This window comes from Lytechinus pictus, chromosome 16, assembly GCF_037042905.1.
Source record: "Lytechinus pictus isolate F3 Inbred chromosome 16, Lp3.0, whole genome shotgun sequence".
Classification (NCBI taxonomy): Eukaryota; Metazoa; Echinodermata; class Echinoidea; order Temnopleuroida; family Toxopneustidae; genus Lytechinus; species Lytechinus pictus.
Genome location: NC_087260.1, coordinates 20,030,317 through 20,046,298, shown reverse-complemented (window position 1 = coordinate 20,046,298; position 15,982 = coordinate 20,030,317). Strand labels below are relative to the sequence as shown.

At 33.7% G+C, this 15,982-nt stretch overlaps 1 protein-coding gene across 6 annotated transcripts in view; it reads left to right on the top strand.

Annotated features, from left to right (window-relative positions):
* Positions 1-1,286: 1,286 nt before the first annotated feature.
* The window catches only part of LOC135156922 (uncharacterized), a 28,361-nt gene continuing 13,665 nt past the window's right edge, over positions 1,287-15,982 (top strand). Inside the window, exons 1-6 of one of the 6 annotated variants that reach the window (XM_064110808.1) lie at positions 1,287-1,443; positions 4,514-4,567; positions 6,485-6,538; positions 8,172-8,206; positions 12,723-12,833; positions 13,364-13,468. In XM_064110808.1, the coding sequence (XP_063966878.1) occupies positions 12,746-12,833; positions 13,364-13,468 (193 nt within the window). In that variant the 5' untranslated portion in view covers positions 1,287-1,443; positions 4,514-4,567; positions 6,485-6,538; positions 8,172-8,206; positions 12,723-12,745. The remainder of the gene's footprint in view (positions 1,444-4,513; positions 4,568-6,484; positions 6,539-8,171; positions 8,207-12,722; positions 12,834-13,363; positions 13,469-15,982) is intronic. The other 5 variants (XM_064110811.1, XM_064110807.1, XM_064110810.1 and 2 more) reach the window with 5 other exon arrangements.

Below are 15,982 nucleotides of genomic sequence, written 5' to 3'. Positions count from 1 at the left end.
ACCACAAAGCAATAGATCAGCATAATTTTTGCATTTCAAACTTCATTCTATATCTACTATGTTTTTTAGCTGTGAATTTGATTTTATCAGAAAGTTGTGGGAAGTTTATTTTTTCCTTATGATTCACACAATTGATAAATTAAAATGAAACATTAACTCAAATTTAAAAGCATTTATTGTTAATACTGTACCATAGGAGATGGTGACATTATGATGTTTTGATGAGACTAGTTTAAGTTAAAGGTAGTATTTAGTTTTGGTAAATGTCAGAAAAAGTATCTTTCTCTATTTCAGTTCATTACCCACAATCCAATTTTTGAAAGTTTACCTAAACTAAACGCTACCTTTAATGATAGAGCTGATGGTGATGATGATAATGATAATAATAATTATAATTATAAAGATGATGTGATGGTGATGAACAGGGTGATGATAGTGGTCATAAAGATAATTATGAAGATGATAATAATAATGATGATACTGATGATTGTGTGATGATAATGATGATGGTGATGATGATTATGATGATGAAGATGATAATGATTATAATGATGATCTAGAAGAAAATTAAGATGATGATAACGATGATGGTTGTGGTGATGTTGAAGATAATTATGATTGTGATGAGGATGATGGTGATGATGATAAGAATGATAATAATGATGAAAACCAAAAGTAGGACTTCAAACACAAAAACAATACACATAAATTTAAAGTAAGCACTCTTAGAGAGCAAAATCACGAAGATATAATTATCTCAATAAAAGGAAAAAATGAAAGGATAAAATTATTAAATCAAAAAAGAAAAGAAAAGAAAGGCAGGGGAAGTTGAGAGTTAATACGATGATGGTCGAAATGATGTCAAAAATAAGAAAGAGAAAGCATTGTCTTATAACGTTTCTCTCCTATATTTCCTTTCATTCCTTCTTTTTTTTTTGGGGGGGGGGGCTGGGGATTCGTTCTTTTTTATCACTAAAGTGTACTTGATATTTCATGCGAGGTGGTTCCCCATTGCTGTTGGTAAATTGTAATGATGATCATGCTAATGACGATGATAACAGTTATTTAATATTATATTGTAATCCTCTTTCCCCCTTTTCCTTTCTTTCTCTTTTTTTCCAAAAAAGCTAGACAGTCATTTCACAAAGAACAATTAACATGGGATAATATTTTTGTTCCTGAAAGAGCGAAGAACAATTTCCCTGCGATAAGTAGTATAGCGCCATCTTGAGACGTGATCATCACAACTGGGCGTTGTGGCGTGCGCCTGTACTGTAATCCAAGCTGCATTTCAAAGTTTCAAATTGATGCAGCAGCGCAGGGGTTCGAAGTTCGGCACACGTATATGGTTGACGCTCCCACATCGCTGCGAAGCACATCGATGAGAAGTACATTGGCTATAGGCCGATATTTCATTGAAATCTTCAAAATATGAAAAATCTGGTAAGTCCCTTGTTATTATTACATATCATTTTAGATATACAAATCCTCTTTTTATGTTCTGCGGAGTTAAATTTTGAATGCCAGTGTCGGGTGAGGTACCTCACCCCGCCTCACCCGCTTTCCTATAGCAGTGCTTAAGGCCTTCACTACAGCGGTGCGTATTGGAGACTTCGGTCTATGTAGGGACTCGGGAGGGATTCCGTGAGGCCAGACGAAGTCTCAGCGGAACATATCGTGACCAAAATAGACAGATTTTTCGGTCTAATTTTTGCAAGCCTAGGCCCTATAAAAGGCTATGTTATTTGCTGTATTTGCAAGGCCCCCTAGAATTGAAAACTCATTGCCAAACACAAAAAATATTTTCAAAATTAAAGATTTGAGTAGGGCCCTACTCTCTCTGGTGATAGTCTCTAAATGGAAGACGGATCATTCATCTGTTTTAATATTTTTTGTTACGGTACAGTAGATTCTATGCCTAGACTAGAGTCTAGACTCCTAATCATATTTTAATTTAAGAATTATTTTTACTATTTGTTCTTGTGTGCTGTCATCATCGGCCTAGTTTTACTAGTTTTGTTATAATAATAATATTTTAAGACCTTTTTTTACAATTTGTGTTGTGTACTGCTAAGTTTCACTTCACAGCAGGTCTTATTTACATGCTATTTAGTCTGTTTCTGTCTGGGGCATGTAAACAAACAACTATTCTACTAGTATTTTGTAATAAATCTAGAGGTACTCTACACATTTATCCAAAAGAAAATAGAGGGGTTAAAACATTGTACTAATGACAGAACAGCTCTTGCGTGGGTGGATCTAGCTTTAAGAGCGTCGTGATGAGAAAATTTGTATATCATTTTTGATATGGTCTTGATGACACTTTAAAGTCTTGGTTAAAATTTCTTGCGGGCTCATGTAAAGAAACGGCTATTCTAACATTTTATAAAAAATCTACACATTTTACAAAAAACTAGAGGGGTTAAAATATTTTACTTAACTTCCGAACACTTTTTGCGTGGGTGGATCACATTTTTCATTCGGTGAAAAGATGAAAAATAAGTAACAATTCTTATTCAGTGCTATGGTTTTCGCTTCAATATCCACGTGTCACCATGTTTTCATGTGTTAATTCTTGCCGTCGCAATACTGCCATTTGCACAACAAAGAAAGCCAATCTCGCCCATCACATGCACTAGTCTCGATCTTCGCGTACACGTGCAGAATATTTCGTTAGGAAAAACGTAATGGTTACACGTGGGGTTTTCTAAGCAAATATTTTGCACACCTTCAGATCAAGACTAGTGCGTGTGATCGGGTAAGATCGGCTTTCTTTGTTGTGCAAATTGCAGTATTTTACAGCACAAATTAACACATGAAAACATTTGTAGATTTTTTACAAAATGTAAGAATAGTTGTTTGATTCATGACCCGGGCAGGAAATTTTAACCAAAGTGTTAAAGGGTCTTGATCATCATTTCAAGAATCATATAAAAAATTTCATCATCACGATGCTTTTAAATGCTAGGGTGGATCGCATTATTCATTCGGTAAAAAGATGAAAAGAAAGCAACAATTCTTACCCAGCGCTGTGATTTTCACTTCGATACCCACATATCGCCATGACTTCATGTGTTAATTTGTGATGTCACAATACTGCCTTTTGCACAACAAAGAAAGCCGATCTCACACGATCGCACGTACTAGTCTTGATCTTCGCGTGTGCAGAATATTTGTTCTGAAAAACCCAATGTCGAGTTTTCCAAGCAAATATTTTGCACACCTTCGATGATACTTATCTGGGTGACAAAGAGCTGATTAGTTTTTGTTCCCAAGGTAGAAGGTCAAAGGTCATAGAATTCAATAAAGTACATAAGAAATAGATCATTTTCGCGATAAATCAATAATTCTTTGATGGATCAATTGCAAACTTGGCTCATTTGGCACATACAAGTGGTGATGAACTGATTAGTTTTGGGGGTCTCAAGGTTAAAGGTCAAGGTCATAAGAAAGAGACCGCTCTTGCGTTAACTAAAAAAAATTGATTGATCAACTTCAAACTTGGCTCATGTGTACATATGCAAGTGATGATTAGCTGATGATTTTTTTTATTTCAAGGTTAAAGGTCGAGATCATACAATTAGAAAGAATACATCAAAAATAGACCGTTCTTGCAATAACTTTAAAACCCTTTGACAGATTAATTTCAAACTTGGTTCATATTAGCATATACAAATGACAATGATCTTAAGATTTTTGGTCTCATGGTAACATGGTTCGATCAACTTTACATGTTTGATTTTTGGGGAAATAGTTATTTGACAAGACTTCATAGTCACAAGATCAAAGGTTTAGTATTTTTTTAAACTTTATTTGAACAGAAACTAGGATATATTTCTGGTCTTGCACTGGCGGAGGCATGCATTTCGACCGCACACGGTTGAAGATTCGTCAATTTTTTGTTTACCATAACTTGGAAACTATTTTACTCATATTTGAAACTTGAATCATGGACTCGTTACCAAATGACAATGATCTGATTCATTTTGAGGGTAAAAAGTTAGGGTTACAAATTCAATACATAATATGAGAAATAGATTGTTTTGCAATAACCTGAAAATCATTCCAAGGATCAATTTGGAAGTTTGATTACATGTGCCCAGGGATATGACATTTTTAAAATTAGTTTTCAGTTCATTGGGTCAAAGATCATGATTATGAATTCAATATAATACATAATAAATAGATTGTTTTTATAATATTACATTTACTTTTTCATGCATCTAATTGAAAGTTAATTCAAAATTGATAAGAGGGTGACAATGACTTGAAGGTTACATGTTTGAAAAAATTGCTTTATCAATAATAAAACATTATTGGAACACTCGAAAACAAGAAGCTTGGGAAATTTATGTTTCTTTCTATTTTCTCTACAGCTACCCGTAAACAGACAAGAACAGGTGCAAGCTCTATGTAAAAAAAAATAATTAAAAAAAAAAGAAGAGCAGTGGGTTTGAGTATGTATGTGTTATAAAAGCATTTATTTTTCTCTCATTTTTTTTCCCCATTATAGACTACCTAAGTTACGGCATAGACTGTTCGTTCCTGTATTTTGCTGGACATTAGAGTAAGTATGCATGTACAGTCAAAATTCATAAAAAGATCTGATATAATAATATTCCTGATAAAAGAAGATAATATTTTGGTCTTGGCTCTTTATATTCTTTTGTTTTTTAACCCTGATATAACAAGACTTGTGCTATTATTTCTCTTTCTCCCCCTGTTTTTCTTTAATCTCTCTATCTCGTTTCTCTCTTGGTTAAAATGTATACATGTAGATAGCCTATCGAACCAACTTTGAAATAATAGTTTAAATAAAAGAGATTAATTCATACATGAACAAGCAATACACTCTTCTGAAAATGGTATGAATTTGTATTTAATATTGTGAGTGGCAAGTCACGACTTGAAAAGCATTCTACTGATCAATTTTCGAAAGTTTGATCATATGTGATAAGGGAGTGTCAATTATGTAATTACAGTGGAAATTTGGTATAATGAGGTCCTTGGGTACATCAAAATTTCCTTGTTGTAGCGGGAATGTCATTATATCAGGATTAAAAAAAACAACAGAGTAATAAGAGTTGAGACCAAAATATTACCTTGTTATATCAGGAATATTATTTTATCAGATCTCTTTCTAACAAGTTTCTACTGAACTTTTGGGAGTGATGGGTCAAAGGTTCAAAGTAAAAAAATCTATAAAATGCATAAGAATGGACTTTTTATGCTTTCACCCATTAAAAGTGGATGCTGGAAGCATTATGTATTTGGGTTGTCCGTCCGTCCATCTCTCCCATTTTCACTCTCACGATAACTTAAAAATTGGTCAACTGATCAACTTCATACTTGGCTCGATATTTATCTTGGTGACAAAGAGCTGATTCGTTTTTGGTTCGCAAGGTAAAAGGTCAAAGGTCATAGAATTCATTAAAATACATAAGATATGGACAATTTTCACGATAAATCTGAATTCCTTTCAGAGATCAATTGCAAGCTTGGCTTGTGTGTGCACATACAAGTGATGATGAGCTGATTGGTTATAGGGATCTCAAGGTTAAATGGTCAAGATCATAGAATACATAAGACTGTTCTCACGATAACTCAAAAAAATCTGACGATCAACTTCAAATTTGGCTCATGTCTGCATATGGAAGTGATGATGAACTGATTATAATTTGTTTTCAAGGTCAAGGGTTGAGGTCATACAATTCAATAAAATACATTAAAAAATAGACCGTTCTTGAAATACATGTAACTCTCAAACCCTTTGACAGATCATGAAGGTTGTTGACAATGTCACACTTTTAAATTTTCTAAATTAATGAGGTACTATCTAAGCTTTAAATTGAGAATAATTTCATACAATAAAAATGAGTTAGAATTTTGACCCTATTTTGGACTCGTTGTCTTCGTTTCTCTTGAAATAGCCCACATACTCATTGCAAAATGACAATGATCTGATTGATTTGGGGTAAAAAGTTATGTTTACAAATTCAATAGATAACATAAGAAATAGATTGTTTTTGCAAAAACTTGAAAATAATTTTAAGGATCAATTTGGAAATTTTATTACATATGCACTGGGATGTGACATTGATGAAATTAGTTTTCAGGGCCATTGGGTCAAAGATCATGATCATGAATTCAATATAATACATTATATATAGACTGGTTTTATAATAACATTTACTTTTTCATGCATCTAATTGAAAGTTAATTGAAAATTAATTAGAGGGTGACAATGACCTGAAGGTTACATGTTGTGAAAAATACTTCATCAATAATAAAACATTATTGGAACACTACAAAAAATTTATGTTTCTTTTTATTTTCGATACAGCTACCCGTAAACAAACAAGAACGGGTGCTAGCTCTGTGTAAAGAAAAATAATAATTGTTTTAAAAAAAGGAGAGCAGTGGGTTTGAGTATGTATGTGTTATAAAAGAATTTATTTTTCTCTCATTTTTTTTCCCAATGTAGATTACCAAAGTTACAGCATAGCTTGTTCGTTCCTGTATTTTGCTTGAAGTTAGAGTAAGTATGCATGTACAGTTGAAACTCATAAAAAGATCTGATATAACAATATTCCTGATAAAACAAGGTAATATTTCGGTCTCGGCTCTTTATATTCTTTTGTTTTTTAACCCTGATATAACAAGATTTGTGCCATGTTTTTTCTTTCTCCCCGTTTGTCTTTATCTCTGTATCTCGTTTCTTTCTTGGCTAAAATGTATACACGTAGATAGCCTATCGAACCAGCTTTGAAATAATAGTTTAAATAAAAAAGATTAATTCATAATGAACAAGCAATACACTCTTCTGAAAATGGTATGAATTTGCATTTCATATTGTGAGTGGCAAGTCACTACTTGAAAAACATTCTACTGATCAATTTTTGAAAGTTTGATCATATGTGATAAGGGAGTGACAATTATGTAATTACAGTGGAAATTCAGAATAACGAGGTCCTTGGGTACATCAAAATTTCTTTGTTATAGCAGGAATGTCATAATATGAGGGTTAAAAAAACAAGAGAATTTAAGAGCTTAGTCCAAAATATTACCTTGTTATATCAGGAGTATTATTTTATCAGATCTCTTTCTAACGAGTTTCTATTGTACTTATGGGGGTGATGGATCAAAGGTTCAAAGCAAAAAATCTATGACATGCATAAGAATGGACTCTTTAATGCCTCTATCCATTAAAAGTGGATGCTGGAAGTATTACGTATTCGGGTTGTCCGTCCGTCCATCTCTCCCATTTTCGTTCTCACGCTAACTTAAAAACCAGTCAACCAATCAACTTTATACTTGGCTCGATACTTCTCTGAACTGATTAGTTTTTGGTTTGCAAGGTAAAAGGTCAAATGTCATAAAATTCATTAAAATACATAAGTACTAGACCATTTTTGCGATAAGTCTGAATTCTTGTGCCGGATCATATGCAAACTTGGCTCGTGTGCACATACAAGTGACGATGAGCTGATTAGTTATGGGGATCTCAAGGTTAAAGGGTCAAGGTCATAGAATACATAAGAAAGAGACTGTTCTCGCTATAACTCGAAAAAATCTGACGATCAACTTCAAACTTTGCTCATGTGTGCATATGGAAGTAATGATGAACTGATTTTTTTTTTTTTCAAGGTCAAAGATCAAGGTCATACAATTCAATAAAAGACATAAAAAATAGATTGTTCTTGCAATAAGTATCAAACCCTTTGACAGATTAACTTTAAACTTGACTCACGTATGCATATACAAGTGACGATGATCTGATTAGATTTGGGGTCTCAAGGTCAAAAGTCAAGCTCATGGAATTCAATAAAATACCTAAGAAATAGACCGGTCTTGTTATAACTAAAATATCCTTTGATGGATCAACTTCAAACTTGGCTCATTTTAGCATATACAAATGACAATGATCTATTAAGATTTTTGGTCTCAAGGTCACATGATTCGATCAGGTTTACAATATACATGTTTGATTTTTGGAGTAATAATTATTTATTTATCGATTTCATAGTCAAAAGATCAAAGGTTTAGTATTTGTTTACTTTAATTGAAACAGAAGCTGAGATATATTTCTGGTCTCGCACTGGCGAAACATTGTTGCAACACTTGAAACAGGAAGGTGGGGAAATTCATGTTTCTTTCTCTTCTCTCTACAGCTTCCCGTAAACAAAGAAGAACAGGTGCAAGCCCGGTATTAAAAAAAAAAAATTTAAAAAAAATTAAAAAAAAAAAAATTAAGAAAAGGAGAGCAGGTGAAACCCCTGGAAAAGGAGAACAGGTGAAACCCTTGAACAGGAGATTAGGTGAAACCCCTAAAAAAAAAAATTGTTCAAAAAAAAGGAGAGCAGGTGAAACCCCTGGAAAAAAAAAAAGATAAAAAATTTAAAAAAAGGAGAGCAGGTGAAACCCCTGGAAAAGGAGAACAGGTGAAACCCTTGAACAGGAGATTAGGTGAAACCCCTAAAAAAAAAAATTGTTCAAAAAAAAGGAGAACAGGTGAAACCCCTGAACAGGAGATCAGGTGAAACCCCTGAAACAAATCCGTCTATCACACAATTCAAGACAGTAGACCTTGCACCTTGCACGAAAGCTTGGTTGAGTAAAAAAGAATTGTGGGTAGCAAACTAAAAAATTTTTAAAAGGAGAACAGGTGAAACCCCTGAACAGGAGATCAGGTGAAACCCCTGAAACAAATCAGTCTATCACACAATTCAAGACAGTAGACCTTGCACCTTGCACGAAAGCTTGGTTGAGTAAAAAAGAATTGTGGGTAGCAAACTAAAAAATTTTAAAAAGGAGAACAGGTGAAACCCCTGAACAGGAGATCAGGTGAAACCCCTGAAACAAATCAGTCTATCACACAATTCAAGACAGTAGACCTTGCACCTTGCACGAAAGCTTGGTTGAGTCAAAAAGAATTGTGGGTAGCAAACGGAAAAAATAAAAAAAAGGAGAACAGGTGAGACCCCTGAACAGGAGATCAGGTGAAACCCCTGAAACAAATCAGTCTATCACACAATTCAAGACAGTAGACCTTGCACCTTGCACCTTGCACGAAAGCTTGGTTGAGTAAAAAAGAATTGTGGGTAGCAAACTAAAAAATTTAAAAAAGGAGAACAGGTGAAACCCCTGAACAGGAGATCAGGTGAAACCCCTGAAACAAATCAGTCTATCACACAATTCAAGACAGTAGACCTTGCACCTTGCACGAAAGCTTGGTTGAGTCAAAAAGAATTGTGGGTAGCAAACGAAAAAAATAAAAAAAGGAGAACAGGTGAGACCCCTGAACAGGAGATCAGGTGAAACCCCTGAAACAAATCAGTCTATCACACAATTCAAGACAGTAGACCTTGCACCTTGCACGAAAGCTTGGTTGAGTCAAAAAGAATTGTGGGTAGCAAACGAAAAAAATAAAAAAAAGGAGAACAGGTGAGACCCCTGAACAGGCGCACAGGTGAAACCCACTGTAAAACCGGCGAAGAGGTGAAACCCCTCAACAAGCACACAGGTGAAACTCCTGTTAAGTTAGTAAAAAAAGGAGAACAGGTGAAACCCCTGAAACCAAGAAAGTCTACCCCACAATTCACGACAGTAGACCTTGCACCTTGCACGAAAGCTTGGTTGAGTCAAAGAGAATTGTGAGGACTGGTAGCAAAAAACTAGTTAACGAGATAAACGAGATAACGAGATTAACAAGAATAACGATAAAAACAAATAAAATAACAAGAAAAACAAAAACAAAAAAAATTAAAAAAGAAAGCGGAGAACAGGTGAAACCCCTGAAAAGGAGATGAGGTGAAACCCCCCAAACAAAGCAAAAACAAAAACAAAACAGAAGAAAAAAGAGAAAATAAAGACGTGTACTTCATTATTTGACTGTAAAGTGTTTCTTTCTTATGAGTTTGAAAAATTACAAAGAGAGTGAATAAAATTGGAGTCAAGAGGACAAGTGGTGTTGAGTAATCTGAAAGAGTTTATTTTACTAAGGTTATTTTTCTTTTAGGATAGCAGAGTGAGGAATATATAATTAAGAGAATAACATTCAGAAGTTTAGAGACTCTCAAGAGAAAGAAGTGAGTAATAAATTATATATACTGAAAAAGGAGACGAGAATTTATATCCAATTAAGTCTAGAGATACAGCTGGGCTTGAATCGTTGAGGAAAGAGTATTTGATTATTTACAGAGTTTTTAGAGGGAAAAAAAGGTGAGGAGAATTGAAGTAATAGGAGTAAGTTGTAATTACAAGTTAGCTTGAGTGGTTGTGAAGAAAATATTGATTAAAAAGTGTTTAGATTGAAAGTAAAGATGTGAGCTTGATTAGGTAGAGTATTGTGAATAAAATTGAAGTCTAGGAAACAAGGTTGAGAAGTACTAGTGGACTTAATAATTTCAGAGGATATTTGATCAAATATATTTCTTATTTAAGGAAGAAATAAGGCTGGTTAATCAGAAAATAAGTGATCAAAATTGTGCTAAGAGACAAAAGGCTAGAGGTTTACAACTTTTGCAAACAAGAAAAAAAGTGGCCTTGATATATTATAAACACAGTTTGTAAATTGAGAATAATTGAAGCTTATGAGATCCAGATAAACAAGTAGGCTCGAGTAGTTCCAGAGAGGGTATTTTATCATTTGCAGAGTTTGATGAAAAGAAGCACACCTGATATAAAAGAATAAGGCTCAGAAGTTCATAGATTCATAAGAAAGAAGTGACTGATGAACTATACTGAAAAAAGGTAAGGAAAATTGAATAGAATAAAATCGAGAGATAAAACATAGTTTGAGTAATTAAAGTAAGAGTTTTTGGTTGTATACAGAGGATTGAAGAAAAAACAAACAAAAAAGGGTTAAAAAACAGTTTGAGTAATCAAAGTAAAAGAGTTTTTGGTTATATACAGAGGTTTGAAAAAAAAAGAAACAAAGGGTAAAAAACATAGTTTTAATAATTAAAGTAAAAGAGTTTACAGACATTTGAAGGAAAAAAAAGAAACAAAAAAGGGTAAATATTATTTGAGTAATTAAAGTAAAAGAGTTTTTGGTTATGTACAGAGGTTTGAAGAAATAACAAAAACAAAAAAGGGTAAAAAAACATAGTTTGAATAATTAAAGTAAAAGAGTTTTTGGTTATATACAAACGTTTGAAGAAAAAACACACAAAAAAGGTAGAAAATATTGTTTGAGTAATTAAAATAAAAGGGTTTTTGGTTATATACAGAGGTTTGAAAAAAAAAAAAAAAGGGTAAAAAACATAGTTTGAATAATTAAATAAAAGAGTTTTTGGTTATATACAGACGTTTGAAGAAAAAAACAAAAAGGGTAGAAAATATTGTTTGGGTAATTAAAATAAAAGGGTTTTTGGTTATATACAGAAGTTTGAAGAAAAAACAAACAAAAAAGGGTAAAAACATAGTTTGAGTAATTAAAGTAAAAGAGTTTTTGGTTATATACAGAGGTTTGAAGAAAAAACAAACAAAAAAGGGTTTTAAAAAATTGATTAATAAGATAAAGTTAAATATCCAAGTGAGCTTGAGTAGTTCGAAGAAATATTTCATAAAAAAGTTTCTAGATTGCAAAAAAGGCTTGAACTTGATAAATTAGAAAAAGAAAATTCAAATCGAGATAACAAGACTGGGAAGTACTAGTGGCTTTCAAATTAGAAAGAGAATATTTGATAAGAGAATTTGTTTTTATCTAAAAAAGAATTGAGCTTGGTTTATTGATAAAAAGTGAGCGAAGTTGAAGGAAGAAAATAAAATTCAGAAGTTAACAGAGCTTGGAAAAGGGAAATTGACCTTGATAAATCACCTGTACATTAAAAAAAGGAAATATTGAAGAGAATAAGATCAAGATACACTGTTATAAAGAGGATATTTTATCATTTACAAATTTTTGGAGAAAGAGCTAAGCTTGATAAATCAAGTATCGAAAAGAGTAAGAAAAATTGAAGTAAAAGAAGAAGGCTTAAGTAAAACAAATTGGTTTAAGTGGCTGGAAAAAATTAAATCACAGATTTTCCATTTTTGTTAAAGCGAGCTTGATATATAACAAAAGTAGAAAAATTGAAGTAAGAGAACAAGGTACAAGAAATACAACAAGGCTTATATAATTTAATAGCCAAAACCCATAAATTCATCCAATAGGAAACCAACGTTTGTTGAGAAAAAAAAAAATATTGGATAAGAGTATTTTGTGAAATACAAGGAGGCTTATATAATTTCATAGCCAAAACCCGTATATTCATCCAATATTCCAGTTGTAAACCAACGTTTGTTGAAAAAAAAAAAGTTATTGGATACGAGTATTTTACGTGTTGAAAACACATCAAGGCATTCATTTGGAATTAACTAGTTGAACTGTAAAATTATAATATTGAGCATTTTATGTCTATTGCAGAAGAGAAATTGAAAATGGCTGTCGATCATTTCAGCTCAGTTGTTCATGAAATTTTGAGCATACTCTCTAATTATACATCGATGATCAATACAGATGTTGATGAATGTTATCTGTGCATGGATAAGATCAATGAATATGAAACCTACGTAACGTGTGAATCTTGCAACAATGATTTCCATGTGACATGTAAGGAATACGTGAACAATAACAAATTTGCTGACCAGAGATTGATATGGATTTGTTCATGTTGTGGTTATAGCAACATTGGTGATCGCATATTTGACAGAGAGTGTATTCCATCTCATTATAACAGATATGAGCCTCTAATGGAAGCAGATGATGATGATGATGATGATGATGACAATAGCAATAAGAACATCAAAACCTTCAAGCAGACAAGGCAAGTTAAGGGAGCAAGGAAGAGGTATGTCAAAGAAAAAAAGAGCACAGTGCTTACAGATCAATGTAGCAGATATGAAAATGGTGTAACAGACAATCTGTCTCAAAACTTGCTCAGTGAAGAATTTGACAATAGCTGGGTGAAAGTAAAATGCAAGAGAGCAAAACTAATGGCAAGAAAAAGGGAAGAAAGGTTGCAATCAAATTCAGAACAAAGAAATGATCAGGGCAAAAGGCAGGAAAGATCAGTCAATGGTGTATTGTTGGAACCAGGTGTAACGTACATTGGCACAGCATTCAAGACATTTTATGGAAGTCGTAAGAGGAAAAACACAGTACAGAAAAAAGAGAATGATGAGAACCACAAAATGAAAAATGAAGAAAAACATGTTGGTGTCCAATCCTATGCAGAAACTCTATTGAGCATTTATGCTTGCAGTGTGAAATCTCCGCTTTCCATGAAATTTTGTAATGATGCCAGTAAGGAATTTGAGAAAATGCAAAATCGATCCTATGCTAATGTAACTACTAAGTTGTCTCCATTGTCGAAACCAGATTCTGCTAAGCACTCCAACCGAAGAACGTGTAATATTCTGGGAAAGATGAAGGATTTGAGACGGTACAGAGTTCATGCAGGAGGCAAACAAAGGAACAAGAAAGGTCAGTTTATCAAAGTGAAAAAAAGGGTAGATGATGTCGATTGCACTTTTTCAAAATCGTCAAAGAAGGAAGTAAAAGAGTTGAACACAGATATGATCCACAATGAAGTGACAAATTCTTCAGAGAAAGAAAAAGTTTCTAATCAATCAAACAATTCTGATAAATCGATCACAGTAGGCAAAGATAAAGGAGAATCAAGAGGCAGTAATGACGGTCATCCTCCAAACATGCCATTAAATGAGAATGGAACAGGTGAAATTAGAAAACAAAGTATCGGTAGTGCAGAAAACATGAATGTCACCAATGGAGTAAGGCAAGTCGATTTGCAGGATGATATTGAAGAGAATGAGGAAAGCGGTAGCGACATTGACATTGATACACCTATCAAACGTAATCGTAGGAATTACATCGATTCAGATTCAGACACCAGCATTGAAACTGTTGCAGTTATACCTTGTAGTTCAATTAAAAGTGAAGAGTCATGTCAGGGTATTGGTACACAGCATGTACTTGATGAAACGTGTCACATTGAAATTGTTCCAGATGCAAGACTGAACGAAAATACAAGCAATGCAATTTTGAATACGGGAGATGAGTGTATTGATTACTCTCATGTGCAAATTTCCTTGGAATCTGATATCAAAGCAGACATTGTTGAAGAAGAAAATGAAGTTGAAATCTGTTCGAATGAATCAGGAGACGAAGTAGAGTTTGTATCAGATCTTGGAATGTGCGATAGACCAGACAAGTCTTTCAAATTTGTACCCCTCGAGATGAATGAGAAACAAGCGATTTGTAAAAAAATGAATATTAATTGTGCACAGAAGAGCTGGCTTGAAAGTTTTAATAAAGACGAGAATATTGGGATTCCTTCGTGCATAAAAATTATAATTAGAGATGGCAACTGTTTCTTTCGTGCAATTTCGTATGGAATTTCCGGTACTGAACGTCATCATGCGATTCTGCGGAGACTTACCGTTAATCATTTATTAGAAACTAACGATATGTTCAGGAATACATTGAGAAGTGAGTTCAGAAGTGTCAGAGAATATGTTGTTGAAAAGAGAATATCGGAAGATGGAACTTGGGCTACGGACACGGAGATGAGTGCATTGGCCAACTTAATTGATACTGATATCTATTCTTATAATGACCAAGTACCGTGTTGGCAGTTGTACTCTGCTAAGAAACCTGGCAGCATAAATGTTATTACAACTGAGAGAGGCATTTTTCTACAATACACAGATAATAATCATTTCAATGTAGTTGAATCTGTTAAGAGTCTTGGTAGTGATTCATCAAAGACCACAAAAACAAAACAAGATGTGAGTACAGCAGTAGATACACGAGTCAAACCAGTTGCACAGGGAAGATTCAATCAAGGTCATGAAAGATTTGGTTGTTCATCTGGAAAGCAATGTGTTGCTAATTCATTATCAGCTCTGTTGTACAGCAAAGTGAAAAATGCGGCTGATTGGAATAATGATGATTTGGATAGGATTTTGATCAACGGGGATGAATTGTATCGTAACATAAGGCAGTTTGTTTCACGCCAAGACGAATATTTATTGATTTCTGATCTACCAAAACTCTTGGAAGCCTATGATGAATTGTTCGAGATTGAATATCGTGAATCGATTCCTGGTTTGCTAGAAGGAGATGAATCAACTTTGGTGGACTCAATTTCATTGCCACTGAAACAAGCACTAGAGCAAGAGTTATGCAGTGATGTCAATGCTAGCTTTGTAACATTTTCTGGGAACACTTTTGTTGTCATATCTGCATTTGAATCTTTTTTTGTATTTGATTCTCATTCAAGAAACTCAAGAGGCTTACTCATAGAGGATGGCTTTAGTGTAGTACTAGAAAGTCCAAGCTGGCAAGGTGTTCACAAGCATTGTATGAGGTTGGCAAGGACGTTGGGTTGCTCTGAATATACGCAATATGAAATCACAGGTGTTATTGCAAGAACAATTTCCGGCAAGAATGAGACATTGAATGGTCGCTTTCAGTTACCTGGCATTTCATTGCCCCAAGATCCATTACCGAGTGACAATGCAATACACGTAGAGAATGATATCTGTGATAATGTTGGAACAATAGAACAAAGTGTTTTTTCTGACAAATTAATTGATGAAGACGAGTTATTAAGTCCAGTTGATGAAGTGGATAACATAATCTTTTGTGATGAAAGCAATATGATAAAAGAAGCTTCAGAATCGACAACATGGACTATGAAAAGCTCCCCTGCAGACAAAGACATTAGTATGGAAAGTACTGATGCTAATGATTTTAATCGGTGTGCCAATGAGCCACAGAATTTAGAAAAAAATGGAAGTTGTAATCTGACAAGAAAACGAAAACTGGATACTTTGGAGCAAGAAATAGAAGCTAACATAGATGTTTGCCAAGTAACAAAGAAATTTAGATCGCAGGACATAAACAGAGACAGTTCTGTCCTTAAAGATGGAAATTCTAAGAGAACGGAAAATATCAATGAAAGAAATATTACTG